This window comes from Bombina bombina, chromosome 5 (assembly GCF_027579735.1).
Source record: "Bombina bombina isolate aBomBom1 chromosome 5, aBomBom1.pri, whole genome shotgun sequence".
Taxonomy (NCBI): domain Eukaryota; kingdom Metazoa; phylum Chordata; class Amphibia; order Anura; family Bombinatoridae; genus Bombina; species Bombina bombina.
In genome coordinates, this window is record NC_069503.1 from 527,473,569 (window position 1) to 527,500,995 (window position 27,427).

Sequence of the window (27,427 nt, forward strand, 5' to 3'; positions counted from 1 at the left end):
TATCATGTATAATATTAGACACTGTATTAAATATATCTCACATAAGGAGATCAAATTTCCCAGGGTTCTGAAGGAGTTTGATTTGTTTACAGTGTGTGCTTGATACTGCAGTGTATAACATTAATTCTCTCAAGGGAGATGAATTTGGCAGATGCTTCGGAAAACAAAATCCATATGAATTTGCTACATACATTTGATTATCCTCTCTCACAGGTGATGGTACCCAAAGTCCTGCTCTAATACCAGACTGTACACTTACATTGTCTTGTTTATCATTCATTTATTGCACTAATTGTACAATGCAGTTTCAGCTTTATTAAATCCCATTAAAGGGACACTCAAGTCCAAATAAATTTTAAAGGGATAGTAAAGTCCAAATTAAACTTTCATGATTCAGATAGGGCATGTCATTTTAAACAACTTTCTAATTTACGTTTATCATCAAATTTGCTTTGTTCTCTTGTTATTCTTAATTGAAGGCTAATAATAGGTAGGCTCATATGCTAATTTCTAAGCCCTTGAAGGCCGCCTCTAATTTGGTTCCATTTGACAGTTTTTCACAGCTAGAAGGCGTTAGTTCATGTGTTTCATATAGATAACATTCTGCTCATGCATGTGAAGTTATTTAAGAGTCATGCAAGTCTGTCAAAAGATTTGAGATAAGGAGGCAGTCTGCAGAGGCTTAGATACAAGTTAATTACAGAGGTAAAAAGTGTATTTCAATAACAGTGTTGGTTATGCAAAACTGGGGAATGGTAAATAAAGTTATTATCTATCTTTTTAAACGATAACATTTTTGGTGTTTACTATCCCTTTAATGATTCAGATAGAGCATGCAGTTTTAGGACACGTTCCAATTTACTTCCATTATCAAATTTTTTACAGTCTTTTTATATTCACAGTTTCTGGAGAACAAGCTCCTACTGAGCATGTGCGAAAGCTCACAGGGTATACGTATACTAGTCTGTGATTGGCTGATGTCTGTCACATGTAAAGGGGCCTGGAAAATGGGAGAAAAATTAATTATTTGAAATTCGCAATAGGTGTTAAACCATTGTCTTTTTTATTGTGCACTTATTAATTATACGATTCCACTGCATTGAGTATATATGTTTAAAGTTTTTTCATGCCATCTCTCTTACTTCTCTTCTAAGCTATATGAAAGTCTTTAAATACATATTTATAGGTATTTGCACAGATCTTAGTGTGTTGCACTTTCACAAGAACAAATCTGGCTCTGAAAAAAGACGAATGCCACAAGTGGCCGCCTTATTCCGCAATCAGATCAGTGCACATGACTACATATTAAGATTATACAATCTTTCATTTTGAGTTGTTTTTTTAACCACGTACCATTTTAGTAGCCATCCCTGAATAGATTCAAAATTATTTAAATCCTCCTGAAAATGTGATCTTAAAGGGACATAAAACCCCAAAAATTTATTTCTTTCAATATTCAGGTAGAGAATATAATTTTAAACAACATTCCAATTTACTAATATTATCTAATTTTCTTCATTCTTTAGATATCTTTTGTTGAATAAATAGCAATGCACATGGATGAGCCAATCACACGAGGCATCTATGTGCAGCAACCAATCAGCAGCTACTGAGCATATTTAGATATGCTTAAAAACAAAGGATATCAAGAGAATAAAGCAAATTAGATAAAATAACTAATTTGGAAAGTTGTTTAAAATCGCATGCTCTTTCTAAATCATGAAAGAAAAAAATTGGGTTTCATGTCCCTTTAAGTATTGCAGCTCTTGACTAGAAAACTGCTGGCCATTGGTAGGCGCAACTGATGCCCCTAATTCGCTCACTTGTATTTTCCTCCTCAGGAGTTGCAATGCCATTTTAAGTAATGGAGGTACGAAAGTAAATGAAAAAGATAATGCCAAGATAACTAAAGATTGCTTAAAGGGACAGTCTACACCAGAATTGTTATTGTTTAAAAAGATAGATAATCCCTTTATTACCCATTCCCTAGTTTTGCATAACGAACACAGTTATATAAATACACTTTTTACCTCTGTGATTATCGTGTATCTAAGCTGGCTCACGGGAACTCCACGTGCATGAGCACAGTGTTATCTATATGAAACACATGAACTAACACCCTCTAGTAGTGACAAACTGTCAAAATGCCCTGAGAGAAGAGGTGGCCTTCAAGGGCTGAGAAATTTGCATATGAACCTCCTAGGTTTAACTTTCAACTAAGAATACCAAGAGAACAAAGCAAAATTGGTGATAAAAGTAAATTGGAAAATTGTTTCAGATTACATTCTCTATCTGAATCATAAAAGTTTATTTTGGACTAGACTGTCCCTTTAACAATTTAAACAAGTTTATCTAAAATGCAATTTAACTTAAAATAAAAATAATAGTCTGTCTAGCATTTGCGGCAGAGGGCCATTAAAAGTTAAATTATCTATATAGCACAGTGGAGAATGTAGTTACCATGTAAAAAAAAAAAAAGGAGTGCCTCTAGTAATTTAAATTGTGCATGTGAAAGACCATTGCCTGAACCAATGATATTGCATGAAAACAAAGGTCAAGTTAAAGCTGTTCTTTGAATTTGAAACTGACAGTGCACACATCGTGGGAGGGGAGAATTCCCTAACTACAGAAAACTTTTTTTGGTGAGGTGATAAAGGGATGGGATGCTACACTAAATAAATGTGTGTGGGAGGGGGCCCCATTGACAATTGGTTGGGGTGGAGGGGGATCGTTACACTACAGTAAAAAAAAAAAACATCATTTGGGTACTTGCAGACACATGCCAGTACCTAAGATGGACATTATTAGATAGAGGGGGGAAGGGTTAGAGAGCTGTTTGGGGGGGGGGGGGGGTCAGGGAGGTGGGTGAAGAAGGTTCCCTGCCTACACTACAGAAACTTGAGATATATATATAAAACATTTTTAATTTTTTTTAAACTATACCTTTACTGCATATTGACAGACTATCTGCCAGTACCTAAGATGGTTGTGACCAGTGAGGGGTGAGGAAGGGAAGAGAGTTGTTGGGAGGGATCATGTAGGAAACCTTACAAACTACCCAATTAACCTCTTTAAATGCCATGTAGTGCGCAATTGCAATTAGTGGCCTGCTAATTGCCAAAAAGCTATGGAAAAACCATGCATGTCTGCTATTTCTGAACAAAGGGGATCTTAGAGAAGCTTTTACAACCATTTGTGATATGACTGCACAAGCGGTATGTAAATAATATTAGTGAGAAACTAAAGTTTGTAAAAAAGTTTTTTTTTGTTTTTTTTAATATGATCACATTTGGCGGCAAAACAGTGGCAGGGAATATACCAACATGGATATAGATCAATACCTTGGGTTGTCTACTAAATATATATATGTCAACTAATTATATATATATATATATATATATATATATATATATATATATATATATATATATATATATATATATATTATATTTTCCCCCACATGCTTTTTTTATTATTATTTTATTAATTGTGAAATATCACATGCAAAAGAAAAACACTGACAAAGCACATAATAAATAACCAGAAGAAACCTACCCTTATCCTATCTACAGTAATAAAGTCTCCATTCTCCCCGCACTTCACTAAACAATATATAGCCAGAATTTTATTAGGTGTGACAATATGCTTTTTGTATATTTAGCTTCGAGTTTTAATAAAGTCACACAATTTACTAGACAACCTTTTGATATTAAAGGGATAGAAAAGTCAAAACTGAAATATGCATGGGTGCATTTTAATTTTAAATAGACGCATTTTATAATAAAATTAAATTAGTAAAAATGCATAAAAAAAGTTATTACTATTTGTCATAGGCATACGCACATATGCTGTGAGGGTCTGCGCACCAGTATTCAAACACCACCTTTCTGAATATCTATGTGTATAATTTTGTTCTATTATTAACTGTGTTTTTAATTTATTTTCTAAATTATAAAATAGAAGCATTATTCATTTGTTTTTTTTATTTATGAATCTTGTTTTGTTTCCAAACAATGCACCATCTACTAACAGAATAATATGATTAGTTTGTAAATAGATCCTTTATATATATCTTATTTATAGGGACACTGAACCCAAATTTTTTCTTTTGTGTTTCAGATAGAGCATGAAATTTTAAGCAACTTTCTAATTTACTCCTATTAAATTTTCTTCATTCTCTTGGTGAACAATCTGGGTTGTTCTTGCTGATTGGTGGATAAATTCATCCACCAATAAAAAAGTGCTGTCCAGAATGCTGAACAAAAAAAAGTTTTGATGCCTTCTTTTTCAAATAAAAATAGCAAGAGAACGAAGAAAAAATAGAAAGTTGTTTAAAATTGCATGCTCTATCTAAATCACGGAAGAAAAAATTTGGGTTCAGTGTCCCTTTAACTAATAAATGATTTTACCCCAGAATTCATGCAATTTTGGACATGAAAAGATACAATGTATTAGCCCTTAGTACATATTTGTAGTGTTAAATATGCTTGCTAAAATGAAAGTTAAAATTAAAAAAATTTCTGATTAAGATTATTCCACTTTATTAAATTAACTTTTTTTCCCCCCTGTATGCTTCTTTGGAAAACATATGTACATATCCTCAGCTGCAGCCTCAGCTAGGTGGGGATTGGTGGCTACGCACAATTGTCTTTTATCATTGGCTCACCAGATGTGTTCAGCTAGCTTTCAATAGTGCACTACTGTTTTGGAGTTGACTTCTTTCTGCACTTATGTCCATTTAAAGACGCAAATACAGAGGTTTTCTCCACTTTTATTAAACTTTCTCTTCCAATGTCCCTATAAATGCAGCATACTGGACAGCAGAACAAGATGGCATATTACTGGCATTTAAACACTGTATTAAACAGTTGCATCATGATGAGGACCTACCTCAGAATATTTCCCTCTGTAGTTGCCCAGGCTCCTCTCCATCCTACGCAACCGATGAAAAAGTTGCTCTTTGCTGAGACCCTCCATGTTACTAGAAGATTCCTCTGCTTCACTTTCAATATCAGAAGAAGGATCAAACACAGGTCCTGAGCTGTCGGTATCTATTCGGTTCAAGGATTCACGAGATCCACTACGCACTAGTGACTCTTTTGATGGTGAGCGAAACAAGGACTCTTTGACAGGGCTCCTGAATAAGGACTCCATAGAAGGTACCCGAAGCTGGAGTTTTTGTGCAAAAGACTGAGAATCCCCTTTCTGAAAGCAAAATAAATAAAATCTCATCTATTGAATATGAATAAATAAAATACATGAAATATCTAACAAAACTGTAAAAAAAAAAAAAAAATACCTTTACCTTAATCTTTCAATTTAAAGGCACGTTACCCAAATGTTGAAGCACACCTGTAAAAAGCAGCCTAGAAAATATCACATCAAAATATCTATGTAGAAAAAAAAGGAAGATATTATAATTCAAAATTTCATTAGCTCTGCGATGAGTTATCATTTAGCTAAAAATTGGGTTCAGTGTCCCTTTAAATTCTCTTTACAATTGGATGAGGCTACTGAGGAAACTAGGAGGTAAATGTCTTTCTTTTTTACATAGAGATGTTCATGTGATATTTTCTAGTCAGTTTTTACAGATATGCTGCATTTTCAAGTGATTCAGCAGTTTTTTTTGTAAGTTGTCAATAATTATTTTTGCAAGTTGCCTATAATACAGAACACTTAACATTATCAATAAATAAAATGGTCTAAATAACAATTAATACCTCACTAAACTAAATTTTATAGTAAGCCAGGGGCAATGGAACAGCTGTATATTAAAGCATAAGAGAAACATCAATATTAATTATATGCCAGACATATCCATACAGGCAGGACATTGTCAAAACAGGACCTTCTGAATAAAAAATGTACTTGGTTTGGAACCTTCAAATAAAAACCAAGCTCTCAAGGCACTGATTCCCCCCATAAGAGACAAACTACATGAGGCAATCAGGCACACAAACAGCTCGATAGCAGTCACATAGCACATAGAAAATTGTGCTAGAATGTCCAAAATATTGTCAAAGACTACTTCACATTTTTTAATGGGACATAAAACCCCAAAGTTTTCTTTCATGACTCAGATAGAACATATTTCAAATTTACATCTATTATCAAATTTTCTTTGTTTTCTTCTTATCTTTTGTTAAAACGCAGGAAGGTAAATTCAGGAGTGTGCACGTGTCTGCAGCACTATGTGTCAGCAGTTTTGCAACAATATTACACATAAGCAAGAGCATTAGATGGCAGCACTATTTCCTGTCATGTGCACGCTACCTATCTAGATATCTCTTCAACAAAGAATAACATGAAAATGAAGCTAATTTGATAACCAAAGTAAATTGGAAACTTTTTTAAATTGGATTTCTATCTGAATCATGAAAGAAAAGTGTGGGTTTCATGTCCCTTTAATACTCTTGTGATACATAAACAATTTCTAAGTTCGGGGCATCCCATTATAATTAAGTTTTATTTGTTAGGAGAGGTCTCCGTACGTTGTATATACAGTAAGTACCTAGTGTTTAGAGACCATCTGTTTTATATTGTTCAAGGAACATTAAAACACCATGCGATTTTAATAAAACAATATTTATGCGTGGTGAAAAAATAAATATTGCACTATACTTTATTTATTTCTCCTACTTTTCCTGTAATTTATATCTGTGCTCAGTGATGCGTAACCATGCTACATATCTGCCCCCAAATGGTCTCACAGCAGTGGATAATGAGATAAGACACTGCAAAACAATGCATTTTTTCTAACAAAATGACAGTAGCTAGCCTTATCCACTTCTCTACTCAAGTAACCACACCCCCACATAATGCAGTAGGCGGAGTTTGGCAAATGAAAAAACAGCAGCAGGCGGTAACCAACTTACACCACAATCTATGCCATTAACGTGTTCAAACCTTTACTAAGAGGTGTGACAGTGTATTTAGCAAAGTGGTTATTTGGCTTCAGCATAGTTAGTATAAAACAGTGCTATATATTGGTGTTTTAGAATATGACATTTCCATTTTGAATAAGCTGTTCATCACCGAAAAAAAACAAAAAAACTTTTTATTTGCTCATGAGCTTATTTGAAATTTGTCGTAAGCCATATTTTGCGCTCAATTTGTAATATGGCCTACAGTTTGCAAAAAGGACCTTAATCTCATTGGCCCTCTGCAAATCTATGTACACAGAATCAACAAATAGAGAATTGTTTGGAGTGGAATAGATCTGCACAAGGAGCTACGTGTGAGGAAGGTTGTCAAGCAGTAAAACTTAAAGTGAAAACTAAAATGTTTTTGTTTAAGTTAAAGGGACACTAAACCCAAATTTTTTTCTTCCATGATTCAGATAGAGCATGCAATTTTAAGCTACTTTCTAATTTACTCCTATTATTCATTTTTCTTTGTTCTCTTGGTACAGCAGAAGAGTTGTCCAAATATGAACGAATAACCTATCAAACTGGAGATAGTTCAACTCACAATTTCATAATTATCCATCAACATATTTCTAATGGTATATAAAAAAATCAGTTTTTTTTATATACATGTAAAACTAATCAGAAAAGTTATTATTCTAAAAATGAAACCTTCGTCTAGTTATGAACATTAAACCCAATTTTGTTCTTGATTCAGATAAATAAAAATTTAAACAACATTCCAATTGATTTCTATTATCTAATTTGCTTCATCCTTTAGATATTCCTTATTGAAGAAATAGCAAGGCACATGGGTGAGCCAATCACACGAAGCATCTATGTGCAGCCACCAATGTTAATCTCACAGTGGAGATTTTATACGCCTAGCAGGAGTTAAAGATGTTTTAAATCCAAAAAAGATGAAAGTGTAGCAGCAAGGTGACAAATATTAAATATCTTTGCCATCCCTGTGGATTCTACACATCTTTTACTGAGCTCAGAAGAGGACCGGTCTCTACCACTAATTGGGACCGGATATACTCCGTGGGAACTACTCCTTATCCCTGGACTCCCTCTGGTGGGACGAGGATATCTCCAGTTCCAGGTGTGCCTAGGAGTCTGCCGGGCGACTCGTTGGATCCGGTTTGCCTGAATTGCACAATTGTGCATTCCATCACGTGAGTAGGAATTTGGCTACATTTACATCTTATGCCTACTTGTCTGATCTACACTATGTGGCGCCCTCTATCTTTTGTATTTTAGACCTTCTATCTTGTGTCGTGGCGTGACTCACTAGAAGGCTGCCTCAAGCCGTGGAATATTTTTAGTATTGGGAAGTTCTTTATCTGAATAATTTCTCCACCAGGACTTTTTATCCGTTATTATTATACTTGGATTATCACTTTTTCTGACTTTAGTTCACTTTTGATTGTATTATTGTTTATTGATTATTATGCATTATATGTCTCATGCATTATATTCTTTACATACTTGGGTAACATACTCAGGTAACATTTGAGATATAACCACTGTTTATTTTGTTATTGTTATACCGGTTATTGTACCTTGACCATCATATATCCTGGCTCATTAGACCTGTCATCAGACAGGCTTCATACCTGTCAATGGTATATCCCACTATTTATTGCATATCTGTTAAAGGTATAGCATTTAATTTATTACTGTATATTTGCTAAAGGTATATTACCATATCTATTACACTTTCTTTGGCGCCTCTTATAGATACCGGTTAGGCACTCTGGTTTTGCCTGTCTTGTATCTGTATTTATTTAAAATTGCATGCTCTTTCTAAAATATGAAAGAACATTTTTGGGTTTAATGTCTCTTTAAGATTATAATAACCAGTGAAACTGTAGAAAGCTAAGATTTAAATCAAGTCTTAATGCCTAGAAATTTAAATCATGATTTAAATCAAATCCCCTCTGCATTCACCCAATATTTTCTATGGCAATGTATTCAGGTCAGCAAAACAGCTGGACAGCCGATTCAACTTAAAGGGACAGTCAAGTTAAAATGAAACTATCATGAATCAGATAAAGCATGCAATTTTAAACAACTTTCTATTTTTTTCCAATCTTTTTATATTTACAGTTTTTGAGTCACCAGCTCCTATTGAGCATGTGCAAGAATTTACAGAATGCACTATATGGATTTGTGATTGGTTGATGGCTGTCACATGATACAGAAGGAGTGCAAATAGACATAACTTTGAAATTTGTCACCCCAAAAAAAAAATCTTCTACTCATTTGAAGTTCAGACTAAAGGACCCCTAAATACAGTAGAATCCCATAATTGACGTGCATAATACAAAGACGATGCGATAACATAAAATAAGCAAAATATTTTTTTTCTGGCAATTTTTTTTACACCATTTGCTGGCCCCTTTATCATGCGACAGCCATCAGTCAATCACAGACTGTTATACATATACCTTAAAGGGACACTAAGGGCAGAATTCTGCCGAAAATCTTTAGCTGCTTGAAGGTCAAATTTTAGGGCACTTGCAACATCTAAGTTATGCAAAAGACGTTACTTCTGGGAAGAAGGATTAGGACAAAAAGAGGGAACAACAATTTCCTGATTAATATTGCCATCCGACACTACCTTAGGGAGAAAACCCAGCTTAGTACATAGGACCACTTATTAGCATGAAAAATAAGGTAAGGGGAATCACATTGCAGAGCCGAAGTTCTGAGACTCTGCGAGCAGAAGAAATAGCAAAAAGAACCAAAACTTTCCAAGACAGTAATTTAATATCAACAGAATGCATCGGCTCAAACGGAGCCTGCTGCAAAATTTTAAGAACAAGATTAAGGCTCCAAGGAGGAGCAACAGTTTTAAACACAGGCCTGATTCTGACCAAGGCCTGAACATAGATTGAACATCTGGCAGATCTGCCAGACGTTTGAGCAAAAGAATAGACAGTGCAGAAATCTGACCCTTCAGAGTACTGACTGCCAAATCTTTCTCCAGGCCCTCCTGAAGTAAAGCCAAAATTCGAGGAACCCTTACTCTGTTCCAAGAGATTCCCATGGCATCACACCAATGAAGGTATTTACGCCATACCTTATGGTAAATTCTACGAGTAACCGGCTTATGAGCCTAAAGCATGGAATCTATGACTTTTTAAGAGAAGCCACATTAAGCCAAAACTAGGCGTTCAATCTCTAAGCAGTCAGCTTCAGAGAATCTAGGTTGGAAGAAGCAAAGGACCTAAAGCAGAAATTTCTTCCTCAGAGGCAATATCCCCGGGGGAAGAACACTGCAAATCAAATTCTGCGAGGCCATGCTGTAGCAATTAGAATCACTGAGGCCTGCTCCAGATAGAAATGGCTATCACCCGAGAATTAGGGCAAACAGTCAGAACAGATAAATGAGAGTGAAGAACCATGGCACAGCCAGAGCGACGATCAGAGCTTGAGTGACCTTTGATCCAGAGCCTAATCTTTGCAGCTTGGCAATTAGTCGAGACGCCTTCAGAACCAACTCCGGAACTCCCCACCTTAGAGGAATCATGAAAACACTTCCGAGAGAAGAGCCCACCCCCTGGATGAAAATCTGCCTGCTCAGATAAGCCGCATGCCAGTTGTCCACCCCTGGGATGGATGGCAGAAAGGAGACAAATTGTGAGACTCCTCCCACTGAAGTATGTGAGTCACCTCCTATATAGCGAAGGAGCTGCAAGTTCCTTTATAGAGGTTTATATACGCCACAAAAGAGATGTCTGATTGGAGAAACCGGACCAAACTCAGATAAGACCAAGAAGACAAGAGTATTAAAGCTTGCTCTCAACTCTAGGACATTAAAGGGAGGGAAGACTCATCCTGAGTCCAAAGTCCCTGAGCTCAGAAGTAACCCCAAACTGCTCCCCAGCCAGACAGGCTGGTAACCGTGGGCACAATCTCCCAATATGGTCTCAGGAAGCATGTGCCCCGGGACAGATAATCCTGGGAGATTCCCCAGGACATAGAGTCTCTCGTCTAGATGTCCAGAAGTATGGAAGAAAGATTCAAGAAAACTCCGTTCCATTGTCTGAGCATGGATGACTGTAGAGGCCTCAGCAGGAAACAAGCAAAAGGAATAAAGTCCATGGAAACCACCATTAGACCAATCATGTCCATACCCAGAGCCACTGATGGATGGACAGAGGACTGAAGAGACAAACAAGCAGACATAAGCTTGTAATTCCTGACCTCCGCCAAGAAAATTGTCATGGAGATCTAGTATATGATCGACTCCAAAAAACATACCCTGGTATATGGCACAAAGAAACTCTCTTCCAGATTCTCCTCCACAGTGAATCCGTATGAGATGTGACTAAATGAAAAGATGTGGTCACTGCCAGAGAGCCCCTAGAAACTTCGTAAAGATTTGAGGGGGCAGAGGCAAGGTCGAAAGGAAGGGCTACAAATTGGAAAGTGTTTTCCCAAAAAGACAAACCACAGGGAATGGAAATGTTCCTTGAGAATAGGAACATGAAGATACACGTCCCTCAGGTAGATGGTAGCCATGAATTGGCCCTCCTGAACAAAAGGGAGAATAGAACAGATCTTCTCCATCTTGAAGGACGGAATTTAAGAAATTTGTTGAGACACTAAGGTCTAAAAAGGGTCAAATAGTTCCCTCTTTCATTGGAAGCCCGAATAGGATAGAATAAAATCCTTGACCTTGGTCCGCCAGAGGAACTGGGACAATCACTCCTAGAGAAGTGAGATCTATCACACAGTTTAAGAGAGCTTCTCTCTTTACCTGGTTAGCAGATAATTTGTACAGGAAAATCTGTCTATGGAAGATTTGAATCCCATCCCGTATCCTTGGGAGACTATCCACTACCCAAAGATCTAGAACAAGGCGAATCCAAGCCTCCTTACTGGTTAGATCTCCATGAGGTATTGGCTTGCTCAGGTTTAAAGGTAGAGGATGAATTCTGTCCATTGAAGTAGAATAAAGCAGGAGCTTTTACCTGGGTTCAAACTCACAACCTCCTGTTTCAGGAGCGGTGGAGATAACCATTACGCCACATCTCCCTTCTTATCCAGAGGAAGAAAAAACTCCCTTTCCAACTGGAAAAAATACAATCAGACCAGGACCAAATAAAGGAAAAGGTTCCTTAGACAACATAGATAACAAAAATATTAAACCTATGAATGTCAAAAAACAAACATCTCATAATTTAAATCCTACCGCAGCAGAATTTCCCAGGTGGTCTCTGTATATGGAGATCCCACAGCAACAGCTGGATTCAAACTCGCAACCTTTGACATGAGGGGCAGCTGAGCGACCCACTAGGCTACACCGTCTGGCTTTCCAGGAGCTGACCAAGCCTGTCTCTGCTTAATGTCCGAGATCAAACAGAATCGGGTGCAGGCAGGGTAGAGTAGCGGTAGACTAAAGGAGATTATTTCAATAAATAAAATATAGAAATAAATTATTATTAAATAAATTATATTATTAAAACACTAAGAAACTGAGTCTGCTACATGAAATCGTACATGTCAGACATACTCGGTATCACCTCAGTATGAGGAAATCATAATATTATATGTCTATATGAAAACATATATAAAAAAAATATTTGCATGAAAACATACATGTGCAATAAGTATCCATACATAAGAAGGATAATATATATGACAGTGTGACACGGACAATTAAAAATCTCCTCCTATGAGGGAGACTAGTATACGGAGCCCCTGTATTATATAAGCTACGGTGAAATAAAAATTATAAACACAATAGCTCTAGAGGGCACTAGGTAGTTAAAGGGATAGTAAACCAAAAAAAACTTCTTTAACTTGTTCAAAACTTCTGTAAATAATAAACCTATTTCTAATTGGTACCTTTTTAAAGATTTCTTTCATTTTATTGTTATTTTATTTCTAAAATTACTACTGTGCCAAACCCATTTTTGTTCGTTATATGAGCCCTATTATGATGTTCTACCTAGGTAGAAATCATGGCGGCCCGCATGCGCATTAAAACTATTATTCAATTGCCCATGCGTGCGCAGAATCATCCCCCCTCTACTTTCTCTAGCAGCGCGTCACAATCCAAGTGCCAGATGCTGGGTGGACGGGTGGACATGTGGATCGTGAGTGGCGCACCAAAGCGCTGAAGTTCTGGGGACCATGGACGTTAACGAGGAAGGAGCAGCAGCAGATTTAGCAGTGTCGGTTTGAGGTAAGTACACAAAGTACCCCTAGACTAACCAGCATGTTATATGGAGTACTACAAATTACTTACAAACTAAAAATATGGCCACTGTAGTGCGCATGTAAATTCCTTATTAAGCAAGTACGCATCCGCTGTGGGCTGAAATTAATATTAAAATCATGGGAACCAAACGCTTTGCCATTGGATGGGGGGGGGGGGCGGCGGTAGCAGGATCAACATAAACTACCCCTCCTTTTGTGGGTGGTCATTATCCCTCTTTTTATAACAACTTTAAAATAAAAATAATAGTATGTAGAAGCTTTGTTTTTCACCACAAACACTTTTATTTGATAGAATATATCATAGTTGTTATAATAATGTGTTTTAATTAGGTTAAAATTTGCATAATTTTCTAACCCTTTAAAGGGACACTAAACCCAAATTTTTTCTTTAATGATTCAGATAGAACAGCAATTTAAAAAAAAAACTTTCTAATTTACTCCTATTATCAAATTTTCTTAATTTATTTAAAAAGCAGGAATGTAAAGCTTAAGAGCCGGCCCATTTCTGGTTGAGAACCTGGGTTATGCTTAATTATTGGTTTTCTAACTGTATCCACCAATAGCAAGTGCTATCCATGGTGCTGAACCTAAAAATGGGATGGCTCCTAAGGTTTAAATTCCTACTTTTAAATAAATATAACAAGAGAACGAATAAAAATTGATAGTAGGAGTATATTAGAAAGTTGCTTACAATTGCATGCTCTATCTGAATCATTAAAGAAAAAAATTAGGGTTTAGTATCCCTTTAAGGGTCTTACATGTTACTAACTGCACATTAATCTCCATGTTGAAAGGTACATAAAAAAATATTTAAAATGTGATTGAACCTTTACATAAAAACTGCCACCAGATGGCAGCAAAAACCAGGAGATTTCGGTGAAATAAAAATGCATTGTTTTAATGTGCAGATAAAATATATAAATGAGGACAAACTGATGAAAGATGTCCAAAAACCCTTCGCTTCCACATAGAGTCTTAAATTATCAGACAAAGGATATTTGGAGATTCAAAAACCAACTTAAAGGATCGCTAAGTCTAAGCGCCTAAAAGTAATTCAACAAATAATTCCCTGAAGTCTTGCGAGTGTGACAGAGCACTACAAGAACACTCCTCAACTCATAAAGGCAAAATAAAAAGTCTCAATAACTAAGAGATCTAGCAGGGAAAAAACGCTGCACAGAGTGCGGACAAATGGCGCTAGAAGCGATCAACTAAAATCAAAACTCACTGCCGCCATAATTACATCCTAGCTGAAATAAGGAAACAAATGGTGCCGTCATATTAAACAAAAAGGCGCATCTCATTAAGTGAGCGGTAACCGCCCGACAAGAAAAGAGCTGATACTTGTCCGTGCTAATAAGGAGTTACAGAGGGGCTCAATAAAACTGGAACCGCTGGTGATGCACTGCAGAGGGGAGATGCCCATATTCAGCTCCTAACACTGGAAACTATGACGATTCCCCCTGAGACAAATGGCGCCAATCTATCCACAGATACGTAACTATCTGCCGCCATGCAGAGAAAGTTACATACTCTGAGACTTAGAAAAAGATTAAGTCTAGAAATACATTACCCAAACAGGAATTTAAAAGAGCATCAGCTACTTAAACTCAAGCCGAATTTAGCTCTATAAATAAGGGATAATAAAAAAGTGAAACCTCACACAATGAGTACATCTTAACCCTTAATATCCCCTTTCAAGGATACGCATCAATAAATAATGGAAAAAGGCCGATTAAAAAACCCTTACCTGAGAGGGACCCTGAACTGTGTGCCTATTAGAATAATAGCGTGCGGTTGTCTCTGATTAATTTATAAGGAGAGATGAAAAACCGCCGCTACAGGGAGGGAGAATCCAAGCCCAGAATTTAACAAACTTCACTAGAAGTCATAGTTTGAGGCCAATATATCACCTTCCCTCATTGCCCTCCCTCACTAGAGGTTACCCAGCAAATAAATAAAAAGTCCCTCACCCCTATCATGCCTCGTTAGGCCACAAGCCATGGGGGCAGGGATACAGGGACTTACGGTTAGAAGTCTTCATTATTCTCACCAACTCAAGGTTTGACTGATTCAGTCGATCTCAGATGGGACCTGCAGTCAAAGAAAAAGTAACCAACCTTGGTTTTCTAGAACGGGGTAGCAATAGTGTTAGAAATAAAGCAAAGACAAACTTGCTGATTTCTAACTGCTAATAGCCACCATTATTCTTACTAAAGAGATTGACATTGACACAGTTTAGCCCCAATCCTTGCTTGGAGGGAAAGTACCCATAAAAGGATTAATATCTTCAGACACCATCTTCGCACATCCTCCATTGACAAAGGCAAAGAGAATGACTGGGGATTATGGGTAAGGGAAGTGACACTGAACAGCTCTGCTGGGGTACAAACAACAAAATAAAGGATAGCGCAAATGCTAATGCTGGTCTGGTGAAAGAGCTATTAAACGGTAACAGGTGTTATAGCTAAAAAAATATCTCTGACTGGGCTACTATGAAACAAATAAGTGATATCTATAACATTTAGTGAATAAATACAGGTCTCAAAGAAATTTGTTAATAACAATGTTTAATAAACAAGGTTTTTAGGGTAAAAACCAGTTAACAGAAATCAATCCGGAAACAAACTATTATCTGCATCTTGATAAAGGCTTTGTAGCTGATCTTGATAAAGGCTTTGCAGCTGAAATGCGTAGAGAATGCTGTATCTGAAACAAGACACCACCACTTTACTGTATCCACAATAGGCTGTGAATCAGCCAGGAAGAGGGGAAACGAATGCCAAATCGAGTGGCAATAAGTACCCAGAAAAGATAATATACCACTGAGCGCTCACAAGGTATATATTGATCTATATTGATCTAAATTCGTAATCTACAGAGATCGGCTAGAACCGCTACACTCAATAGTGAAGGAGAACAGGTTTTTTGATCACAGAGCTCTGTGTATGAATGATAGTGAGTGTGAATGCAGATAATAGTTAGTTTCCGGATTGATTCCTGTTAACTGGTTTTTAAACCTCATTTATTAAACATTGTTATTAACACATTTCTTTAAAACACAATTTATGCTTACCTGATAAATTTATTTCTCTTGTGGTGTATCCAGTCCACGGATCATCCATTACTTGTGGGATATTCTCATTCCCAACAGGAAGTTGCAAGAGGACACCCACAGCAGAGCTGTAATATAGCTCCTCCCCTAACTGTCATAGCCAGTCATTCGACTGAAAACAAGCCGAGAAAGGAGGAACCATAGGGTGCAGTGGTTACTGTAGTTTAAATTTAAAAATTACCTGCCTTAAAATGACAGGGCGGGCCGTGGACTGGATACACCACAAGAGAAATAAATTTATCAGGTAAGCATAAATTGTGTTTTCTCTTGTAAGGTGTATCCAGTCCACGGATCATCCATTACTTGTGGGATACCAATACCAAAGCTAAAGTACACGGATGAAGGGAGGGACAAGGCAGGAACTTAAATGGAAGGAACCACTGCCCGTAAAACCTTTCTCCCAAATATAGCCTCCGAAGAAGCAAAAGTATCAAATTTGTAAAATTTTGAAAAAATATGAAGCGAAGACCAAGTCGTCGCCTTGCAAATCTGATCAAAAGAAGCCTAATTTTTAAAGGCCCAAGTGGAAGCCACAGCTCTAGTGGAATGAGCTGTAATCCTTTCAGGAGGTTGCTGTCCAGCAGTCTTATAGGCTAAGCGGATTAAGCTTCTTAGTCAAAAAGAAAAAGAGGTTGCCGAAGCCTTTTGACCTCTCCTCTGTCCAGAGTAGACAACAAACAAAGCAGATGTTTGACGAAAATCTTTAGTAGCTTGTAAGTAAAACTTTAAAGCACGGACCACGTCCAAATTGTGTAACACAAGGATGGAACAACAATCTCTTGTTTGATATTCTTGTTAGATACCACCTTAGGTAAGAACCCAGGTTTGGTACGCAGGACTACCTTATCCGTATGAAAAATCAGATAAGGAGAATCACATTGTAAGGCAGATAGCTCAGAGACTCTACGAGCCGAGGAAATAGCTACCAAAAAAAGAACTTTCCAAGATAAAAGCTTGATATCTATGGAATGAAGAGGTTCAAACGGAACTCCTTGAAGAACCTTAAGAACCAAGTTTAAGCTCCATGGTGGAGCAACAGGTTTAAACACAGGCTTGATTCTAACTAAAGCCTGACAAAATGCATTAACGTCTGGAACATCTGCCAGACGCTTAACTAGCTGACAATCCTTTTTCCAAACCTTCTTGGAGAAAAGATAATATCCTAGCAATCCTGACCTTACTCCATGAGTAACCCTTGGATTCACACCAATAAAGATATCTACGCCATACCTTATGGTAAATTTTCTTGGTGACAGGCTTTCGTGCCTGTCTTAAGGTATCAATAACTGACTCGGAGAAGCCACGCTTTGATAAAATCAAGCGTTCAATCTCCAGGCAGTCAGCCTCAGAGAAATTAGATTTGGATGGTTGAAAGGACCCTGAAATAGAAGGTCCTGTTTCAGAGGCAGAGACCATGGTGGAAAGGATGACATGTCCACTAGATCTGCATAACAGGTCCTGCGTGGCCACGCAGGTGCTATCAGAATCACCGATGCTCTCTCCTGCTTGATCTTGGCAATCAGTCAAGGGAGCAGAGGAAACGGTGGAAACACATAAGCCAGGTTGAAAGACCAGGGCGCTGTTAGAGCATCTATCAGTGTCGCCTTGGGATCCCTGGACCTGGATCCGTAACACGGAAGCTTGGCATTCTGGCGAGACGCCATGAGATCCAGTTCTGGTTTGCCCCAACGATGAATCAGTTGTGCAAATGCCTCCGAATGGAGTTCCCACTCTCCCGGATGAAAAGTCTGACGACTTAGAAAATCCGCCTCCCAGTGCTCTACACCTGGGATATGGATAGCTGATAGGTGACAAGAGTGAATCTCTGCCCAGCAAATTATTTTTGAAACTTCTAACATCTCTAGGGAACTTCTCGTTCCCCCTTGATGGTTGATGTAAGCTACAGTCGTGATGTTGTCCGACTGAAATCTGATGTACCTCAGAGTTGCTAACTGAGGCCAAGCCTGAAGAGCCTTGAATATCGCTCTTAGTTCCAGAATATTTAATGGAAGGAGAGACTCCTCCTGAGTCCACGATCCCTGAGCCTTCAGGGAGTTCCAGACTGCACCCCAACCTAGAAGGCTGGCATCTGTCGTAACAATTGTCCAATCTGGCCTACGAAAGGTCATACCTTTGGACAGATGGACCCGAGATAGCCACCAGAGAAGAGAATCCCTGGTCTCTTGGTCCAGATTCAGTTGAGGGGACAAATCTGTGTAATCCCCGCTCCACTGACTGAGAATGCATAGTTGCAGCGGTCTGAGATGTAAGCGTGCAAACGGCACTATGTCCATTGCCGCTACCATTAAGCCGATTACTTCCATACACTGAACCACCGAAGGGCGCGGAATGGAATGAAGAACCCGGCAGGAATTTAGAAGCTTTGATAACCTGGACTCCGTCAGGTGAATTTTCATTTCTACAGAATCTATCAGAGTCCCTAGAAAGGAAACTCATGTGAGTGGGGATAGAGAACTCTTTTCCTCGTTCACTTTCCACCCATGCGACCACAGAAATGCCAGTACTACGTCCGTATGAGACTTGGCAATTTGGAAGTTTGACGCCTGTATCAGGATGTCGTCTAAATAAGGGGCTACTGCTATGCCCCGCGGCCTTAGGACCCCCATAAGTGACCCTAGAACCTTTGTAAAGATTCTTGGGGCTGTAGCTAATCCCAAGGGAAGAGCTACAACTGGTAATGCCTGTCTTAAAAGGCAAACCTGAGAAACCGATGATGATCTTTGTGTATTGGAATGTGAAGATAAGCATCCTTTAGATCCACTGTAGTCATATATTGACCCTCCTGGATCAGTGGTAGGATGGTACGAATAGTTTCCATCTTGAACGACGGAACTTTGAGGAATTTGTTTAAGATCTTTAGATCCAAAATTGGTCTGAAGGTTCCCTCTTTTTTGGGAACCACAAACAGATTTGAATAAAAACCCTGTCCCTGTTCCTCCTTTGGAATTGGATGGATCACCCCCATAACTAGGAGGACTCGTATACAGTGTAAGAATGCCTCTCTCTTTATCTGGTGTGCAGATAATTGTGAAAGGTGAAATCTCCCTTTTGGGGGGGAAGCTTTGAAGTCCAGAAGATATCCCTGGGATATAATTTCCAACGCCCAGGGATCCTGAACATCTCTTGCCCACGCCTGGGCAAAGAGTGAAAGTCTGCCCCCTACTAGATCCGTTCCCAGATAGGGGGCCGTTCCTTCATGCTGTCTTAGAGGCAGCAGCAAGCTTTTTTACCTGCTTACCTTTTTTCCATGTCAGGTTTGGTCTCCAGACCGCCTTGGATTGAGCAAAAGTTCCCTCTTGTTTATTATTAGAGGAAGTTAATGCCACACCTGCCTTGAAGTTTTGAAAGGCACGAAAATTAGACTGTTTGGCCCTAGATTTGGACCTGTCCTGAGGAAGGGCATGACCTTTTCCTCCAGTGATATCAGCAATAATCTCCTTCAACCAGGCCCGAATAGGGTCTGCCCCTTGAAGGGAATGTTAAGTAGCTTAGATTTTGAAGTCACGTCAGCTGACCATGATCTAAGCCATAGCGCTCTGCGCGCCTGTATATCAAAACCAGAATTCTTAGCCGTTAGTTTAGTCAAATGAACAATGGCATCAGAATAAAAGAATTGGCTAGCTTAAGTGCTCTAAGTTTGCCAAGTATGTCATCCAATGGAGTCGCTACCTGTAAAGCCTCTTCCAGAGACTCAAACCAGTACGCCGCAGCAGCAGTGACAGGGGCAATGCATGCAAGGGGCTGTAGGATAAAACCTTGTTGAATAAATATTTACTTAAGGTAACCTCTAATTTTTTTATCCATTGGATCTAAAAAAGCACAACTGTCCTCGACAGGGATAGTAGTACGCTTTACTAGAGTAGAAACTGCTCCCTCCACCTTAGGGACTGTCTGCCATAAGTCCCATGTGGTGGCGTCTATTGGAAACATTTTTCTAAAAATAGGAGGGGAAGAGAACGGCACACCTGGTCTATCCCATTCCTTATTAATAATTTCTGTAAACCTTTTAGGTATTTGGAAAAACATCAGTACACACCGGCACTGCAAAGTATTTATTCAGTCTACACAATTTCTCTGGCACTGCAATGGTATCACAGTCATTCAGAGCAGCTAAAACCTCCCTAAGCAACACGCGGAGGTGTTCAAGCTTAAATTTAAATGTAGAAATATTAGAATCAGGTATCTTTCCTGAGTCATTAACATCACCCACTGACTGAAGCTCTCTTTCCTCAGCTTCTGCATTTTGTGAGGCAGTATCAGACATGGTTCTTAAAGCGTCAGTATGCTCTGCATTTTGTCTCACCCCAGAGGTATCTCGCTTACCTCTATGTTCAGGTAGTCTGGCTAATACCGCTGACAGTGTATTATCCATGACTGCCGCCATGTCTTGTAAAGTAAACGCTATGGGCGCCCTTGATGTACTTGGCGCCATTTGAGCGTGAGTCCCTTAAGCGGGAGTCAAAGGGTCTGACACGTGGGGAAAGTTAGTCGGCATAACTTCCCCCTCGTCAGATTCCTCTGGTGATACATTTTTTTAAAGACAGAAAATTATCTTTATTGCATAAAATGAAATCAGTACATTTGGTACACATTCTAAGAGGGGGTTCCACCATGGCTTTTAAACATAATAAACAAGGAGTTTCTTCTATGTCAGACATGTTTATACAGAATAGCAATGAGACTAGCAAGCTTGGAAAACACTTTAAATCAAGTTAACAAGCAAATATAAAAAACGGTACTGTGCCTTTAAGAGAAACAAATTTTGTCAGAATTTGAAAAACAGTGAAAAAATGCAGTAAATCAAACGAAATTTTTACAGTGTGTATAATAAGCTAACAGAACATTGCACCCACTTGCAAATGGATGATTAACCCCTTAGTTCAAAAAACGGATCAAAAAAACAAAATAGACGTTTAACAGTCACAACCAACTGCCACAGCAAGCTGTGGCCCTACCTTCCCCAATAAACGACTTTGGAAAGCCTTTGGGCCCTTTAGAGATGTCCTATAGCATTCAGAGGGCCTTTGAGGGAAGCTGGATGTCACAGTTTGTAATTTTAACTGCACCAACTGTAACTTTTATACTACAACAGTGGAAATTATTTCTAGTCAAAATTTAAGCCAGCCATGTGGAAAAAACTAGGCCCCAATAAAGTTTTATCACCAAAGCATATATAAAAACGATTAAACATGCCAGCAAACGTTTTATATTGTAAATATCATAAGGGTATTACCCCTGGGAGTAAGCATGATACCAGTCGTTATTAAATCACTGTATTCAGGCTTAACTTACATTAATCCGGTATCAGCAGCATTTTCTAGTGTTTTCCATCTCTAGAAAAAATTATAACTGCACATACCTGATAACAGAATAAACTGCACGCCATTCTCTCGCTGAAGTTACCTCATCTGTGTAATCCCCTCAGACATATGTGAGAATAGCAATGGATCTTAGTTACAACCTGCTAAGATCATAGAAACCTCAGGCAGATTCTTCTTCTATTTACTGCCTGAGATAAAATAGCACAACTCCGGTACTATTTAAAAATAACAAACTTTTGATTGAAGAAAATAAACTAGCTATATTTAACCACTCTCTCCTACAACGTCCTAGCTTGTTGAGAGTTGCAAGAGAATGACTGGGTATGACAGTTAGGGGAGGAGCTATATTACAGCTCTGCTGTGGGTGTCCTCTTGCAACTTCCTGTTGGGAATGAGAATATCCCACAAGTAATGGATGATCCGTGGACTGGATACACCTTACAAGAGAAAACCTGTATTTATTCACTTATGTTATAGATATCACTTATTTGTTTCATAGTGGCCCAGTCAGAGATATTTTATAGCTGTTACTGTTTAATAGCTCTTTCACCAGACCAGCATTTGCGCCACCTTTATTTTGTTGTTTATCTTTTTGCAAATTAATTTGGGATAATTTGTGTTTTAAGGTTGGCAGTGTATGGGTATTAAGTTACCAGGAGGATACATTATTATACTTCCTTTTTGTTTAGCTCTGTTGGGGTGCCCTTTGCCTCCTCCTGCTGGCCAGGCATTGTATTTCAACTGAGTTCACAACTTCTAGTCATGCTTCAGCAGATAAACCCTGTTCACTTTTGCATTCTACCAAAACAACAATAGATATAGATACAGCCATAGAAGGAAATGTGTGGGGGGAGTTAGAGCTTTACAATTCAGAAACTAAAAAGAAAGGGTTAATGGTGAGGCACTGCAGTATAAATTTGCAGGTAAAGTAATTAAAGTTCATATTATATTTTGTCTCTATCCCAACTTGTTTTATGTCCCTTTAAAACGGCATGCTCTATATGAATCATGAATGTTCAATTTTGACTTTAGTGTCTCTTTAGTGCTACTGCATTGCATTTTTATCATGCATTTGTTGATTATGCAAATCGACTGTACTTACTGGTCCTTTAAATAAAGTTAAAGTAGTAGAAAATAGTAACAATTATGTACACAACACCCACTCACCTGACTGGATGAAGCATCGTTTCCATTGATGTTGTCTGATGACCTAGCACCTGCCAGTGTTGCTGCATTCTGTTTTGTTATTTTTTATTAAAAAAAAAAAAAAACATTTATAAAATACTTAAAAGTATTTGAATGACTGTATACAAGACATTCAGATTATGATCTCTACAATAAATAAACCATTACTAAAAAAACTTTAAGAACACACAGCTATATTACCTAAACTTCTAAGCCTCTGTACTTCTTAAAGGGATGTGGATACCATGCATGAGCATTAATGCATCACTGCAAGTCTGAGCAGTTCAGCAATATACAAAATGTTCTCCCGGTGCTGCTCATAAACTAAGGGGTAGAATAAACAGCTATTGCACATACACAGAGCTCTTTAGTAAGCACACCACAAAATCTTGTATGTTATGTATACTTTATGCTATATAAGGTACAGTGCCTTCATTCAGCAGTCCTTAAAGGGACACTAAACCCAAAGTTTTTATTTCATGATACAGATAGAGCATGACATTTTAAGCAACTTTCTAATTTACTCCTATTATCAAATTTTCTCCATTCTCTTGCTATCTTTATTTAAAAAGCAGGCATGTGATGCATAGGAGCCGGCCCATTTTTGGTTGAGAACCTGGGTTATGCTTGCTTATTGGTGGCTAAATGTCAGCCACCAATAAGCAGGCGCTATCCAGGGAACTGCACCTAAAATGGTCTGGCTGCCAAGATTAACATTCCTGCTTTTTAAATAAAGATAGCAAGAGAATAAAGAAAAAATGACAATTGGAGTAAATTATAAAGTTACTTAAAATGTCATGCTCTATCTGAATCATGAAAGAAAAAATGTGGGTTTAGTGTCCCTATAAGAGTGCTTATAAAGCAAGCATTGCCATACTATGTCTGTTTCAAGCACATGTGAGTAAAGTGAAGTGCACTTCTTTGCAAGAGAAGCCCATTTGGAAGTAAAATACTGCTCACCACTATATGAGGAGGAACCACTTTGCTTCTTATGAAAGAAACATTAAACACCTCTTGATTTTGTGTAAAAATGGTGCTTTGTCCCACGCTCCCTGGAGACGCTAAAAAGCAAAATCGGTAACCTAGGTTATACAAAATGCTGCAAATTGCCTTAAAGGGACAGTAAACACCTTGTAATTACAAAACATTTCTGTTGTCCTGCTATAGAATAACAAGTCACCCAAGTCTAAACATTTTAAAACTAATTAACATCCTTTTTAATGCAATTGGTTTTCAAAAGCCAAACTCCACCCACCATTTGCCTTATTTGGAGGAGTCAATCTGGGCTTTAGTCAGCAGACAACAAGGCTAGTCATGGTCATAATGTTATCATAAAATGCATTGATTTGCAATTATTATCTGATCAAGCAAATTAAGGTAAGATATGTAGCAGAGTTAGCCTTGAGACGTCAGCAGAGTTCTGAGTTCTCAGAACTAGAAATTGCTCAATTTTCAGACCTAAATTACATAAAAAGGGGGCAAAATCAATAATGAAAATATATTGCACAGTTGTTTCATTGTGAATAACTAAAGATTTAATAGAAAAATCTCAAGGTGTTTACTGCTCCTTTAACCAACTATTTGAAATGTCAAATTTTCGGGTTAAAGAATTTGCTTTTTGGCCCCAGCAGAAACTGTGGTCAGCAGGGTGGCATTATGAAGTGGCCAGGTGGCAGCAGTCTAATACATTGCAAGATTTTAGAATTCTGTTATTTACAAATGTTACTTAAAGGGACATTAAAACCCAAAATTTTCTGTCATGATTCAAGTAGAGAATACAATTTTAAACAACATTCTAATTTACTTCTATTATCTAATTTGCTTCATTCTTTAGATATACTTTGTTGAAGAAATAGCAATGCACACGGGTGAGCCAATCACACGAGGCATCAATGTGCAGCAACCAATCAGCAGCTCCTGAGCCTATCTAGATATGCTTTTCAGCAAAGTATATCAAGAGAATAAAGCAAATGAGATAATAGAAGTAAATTAGAAAGTTGTTTAAAATTGCATGCTCTTACTAAATCAGGAAAGAAAATATTTGGGTATCATGCCCCTTTAAAGGGATACTGAACCTAATTTTTTTCTTTAATGATTCAGATAGAGCATGCAATTTAAAGCAACTTTCTGACTTACTCCTATTATCAATTTTCTTCGTTCACTTGGTATCTTTATTTGAAAAAGTAGGAATGTAAGGTTAGAAGCCGGCCCATCTTTGGTTCAGCACCTGGGTAGCGCTTCCTGATTGGTGGCTAAATGCAGCCACCAATCAGCAGTTATCCAGGGTGCTGAACCAAAAATGTGCCGGCTCGTAAGTTTACATTTCTGCTTTTTCAAATAAAGATACCGAGACCAAAGAATAATTGATAATAGGAATAAATTATAAAGTTGCTTAAAGGGATACTAAACCTAATTTTTTTCTTTCGTGATTCAGATAGAGCATGCAACTTTCTAATTTACTCCTATTAATATTTCTTCATTCTCTTGCTATCTTTATTTGAAAAAGAAAGTCCAGACCCTAGACCGCACTTGTTTGTTGGTGGATGAATTTATCCACAAATCAGCAAGGACAACCCAGGTTGTTTATCAAAAATGGGCCGGCATCTAAACTTTCATTCTTGCTTTTCAAATAAAAATACCAAGAGAATGAAGAACATTTTATAATAGGAGTAAACTAGAAAGTTGCTTAAAATTGCATGTTCTATCTGAATCATGAAAGAAAAAAAAAATGGGTTCAATATCCCTTTAAGTTATCCAATGCACAAATTAATTGAATAGTTTGACATAAATTGATTCAATGATATCAATGATTTGTACAAAAAAATAATAATTTATAACAGCTAATAATAATATCTAGTGGTGTGCCCATTAAACAGTTCCAGGGGAGAACACTGAAAAGTATGTGTTAAAATACATTCTAATAATTACAAAAGCACAATTTCTTATTTATATTAAAATACCACATCCTGCTTGAAGTTTTCTGGTACCTACAGCACTCCATTTCCACTATGCCAAAATTCTTCCAACATTTTACATTGCTCAGCCTTCCATACAGACTGTAAATCAGAGCCGTCACTTTATATTACATTACTTGCATCTCTTACAATTCAATACATAAATGGCACAATTACACATTATATACATTCATATGTACACAAAAAGATTAGCAGCAATGTATTCATTAATATTATTAAAATGTTATAAAAAATAATTAGTGACACAATCCCATATCCCAGGTTAAGCATATTTAGTAAACCATAAAAAGTAATGCAGGTAGTTAGAATAAATATGTATTAGTAGAGATAAATTAGCATGAGATCCAAACACTGATTCTGGAAAACATTTTTTATTTTTTTTATTTATAGGCTTGGAAGATTCCCTGTAAAATGAAACTTGTCATGTGTGCATATCTGCTTTGTGTCAACTCATTCTGTTAATAAACGGCTGCTGCTTAATGGCTCTGTAGAACCGTGCATTGCTGTATGTTATGGTCACTGACAGCAAAATGACTGCTACCCATAAGTTTAAATGGAATGCTCTCTGCTGGAGCAAACTAATAGGCTGCATACCTATGTATACAGACACCTTTCCAATTATTTCAAGTTCTGCATAACCTCTAGCAAGTAAAATAACAATGAAAGACAAATATTAGCTTTGATACCAGGTGAGGAAAGGGCAGGGCTGGTCCTTAAATATTCTTTTTATAATAAAATAAAATAAAAAAAGCAGAGAATCCTCATGGCTTTTCTTGTTTAATATTTATTTGCTGCTAAGTTCTATGAACTCTCAGGGTATGAAAATAAATGAAGGTCATTTTAGAAAGATAGTGGCATTCTTATTTTCATATCCAATTTGACTACAAAATGACCTACACAAAAAAAAAGGTAAATAAAGTACCCATTATACAAAATCCCTTACTGATCCAAGGAATTACAGATTCACCATTCCTAGGTGGTCAAACTCATTAGCTTAAAGTGAAGGTCAATTTTGATGAATTAGTGCCCAGTTTTTAATAATCCTATTAAAAACAAGGGCACTTTAATTCATCAAAATTGACATTTCACTTGTTTTCTTCAAAAACGTACCTTTTAATCCTGGCAGCAGCTCCAGCACTTCCTTCGCCCGTCGCAAGCAGTCTTCGGAGGTCCAAAATGACGAATCAGGCTTCCTCCAATCACAGCGTTGCATCAGGCCAAGATTCCCCCGGGGGGGAAGCCGTGATTGGAGGAAGCCGGATTAGTCATTTCTGACGTCTGCAGAGACTTCCGACGGCCGGGGGAATCGCTGGAGCGGCTGCCAGGATTAAAACAAGTGAAATGTCAATTTTAATGAATTAAAGTGCCCTTGTTTTTAATAGGATTATTAAAAACAGGGCACTAATTCATCAAAAAATACCTTCACTTTAAGATACAAAAAAAAAAAATCTTTAAAGGCAACACTCATCTGATGTCAAAATAACAATTCATTTGTGTTCTCTAACCCTCAAAAAGAACCTCTCTCATATATATGGTCTGCTGGTCAGATAGTCTTTTTAGCACTCTTGATTAAAACTTATTTATTAACTATTCAAATAAAGGACAAAATAAAATGAGTCAACGTAAGTATTTTTGTTTAATTAGGGAAGACAAGAGTAACTAAAGGGG

General features: G+C 37.6%; 1 protein-coding gene across 3 annotated transcripts in view; it reads right to left on the minus strand.

Moving 5' to 3' along the window:
* Nucleotides 1-27,427, minus strand: part of GOLGA4 (golgin A4) — a 319,091-nt gene that overhangs the window by 247,112 nt on the left and 44,552 nt on the right. For all 3 annotated transcript variants that reach the window (XM_053714445.1, XM_053714446.1, XM_053714444.1), the window contains 2 exons: nucleotides 22,767-22,835; nucleotides 4,891-5,205 (listed from right to left, as the gene is read on the minus strand). In XM_053714445.1, coding sequence (XP_053570420.1) covers nucleotides 4,891-5,205; nucleotides 22,767-22,835 — 384 coding nt within the window. The remainder of the gene's footprint in view (nucleotides 1-4,890; nucleotides 5,206-22,766; nucleotides 22,836-27,427) is intronic.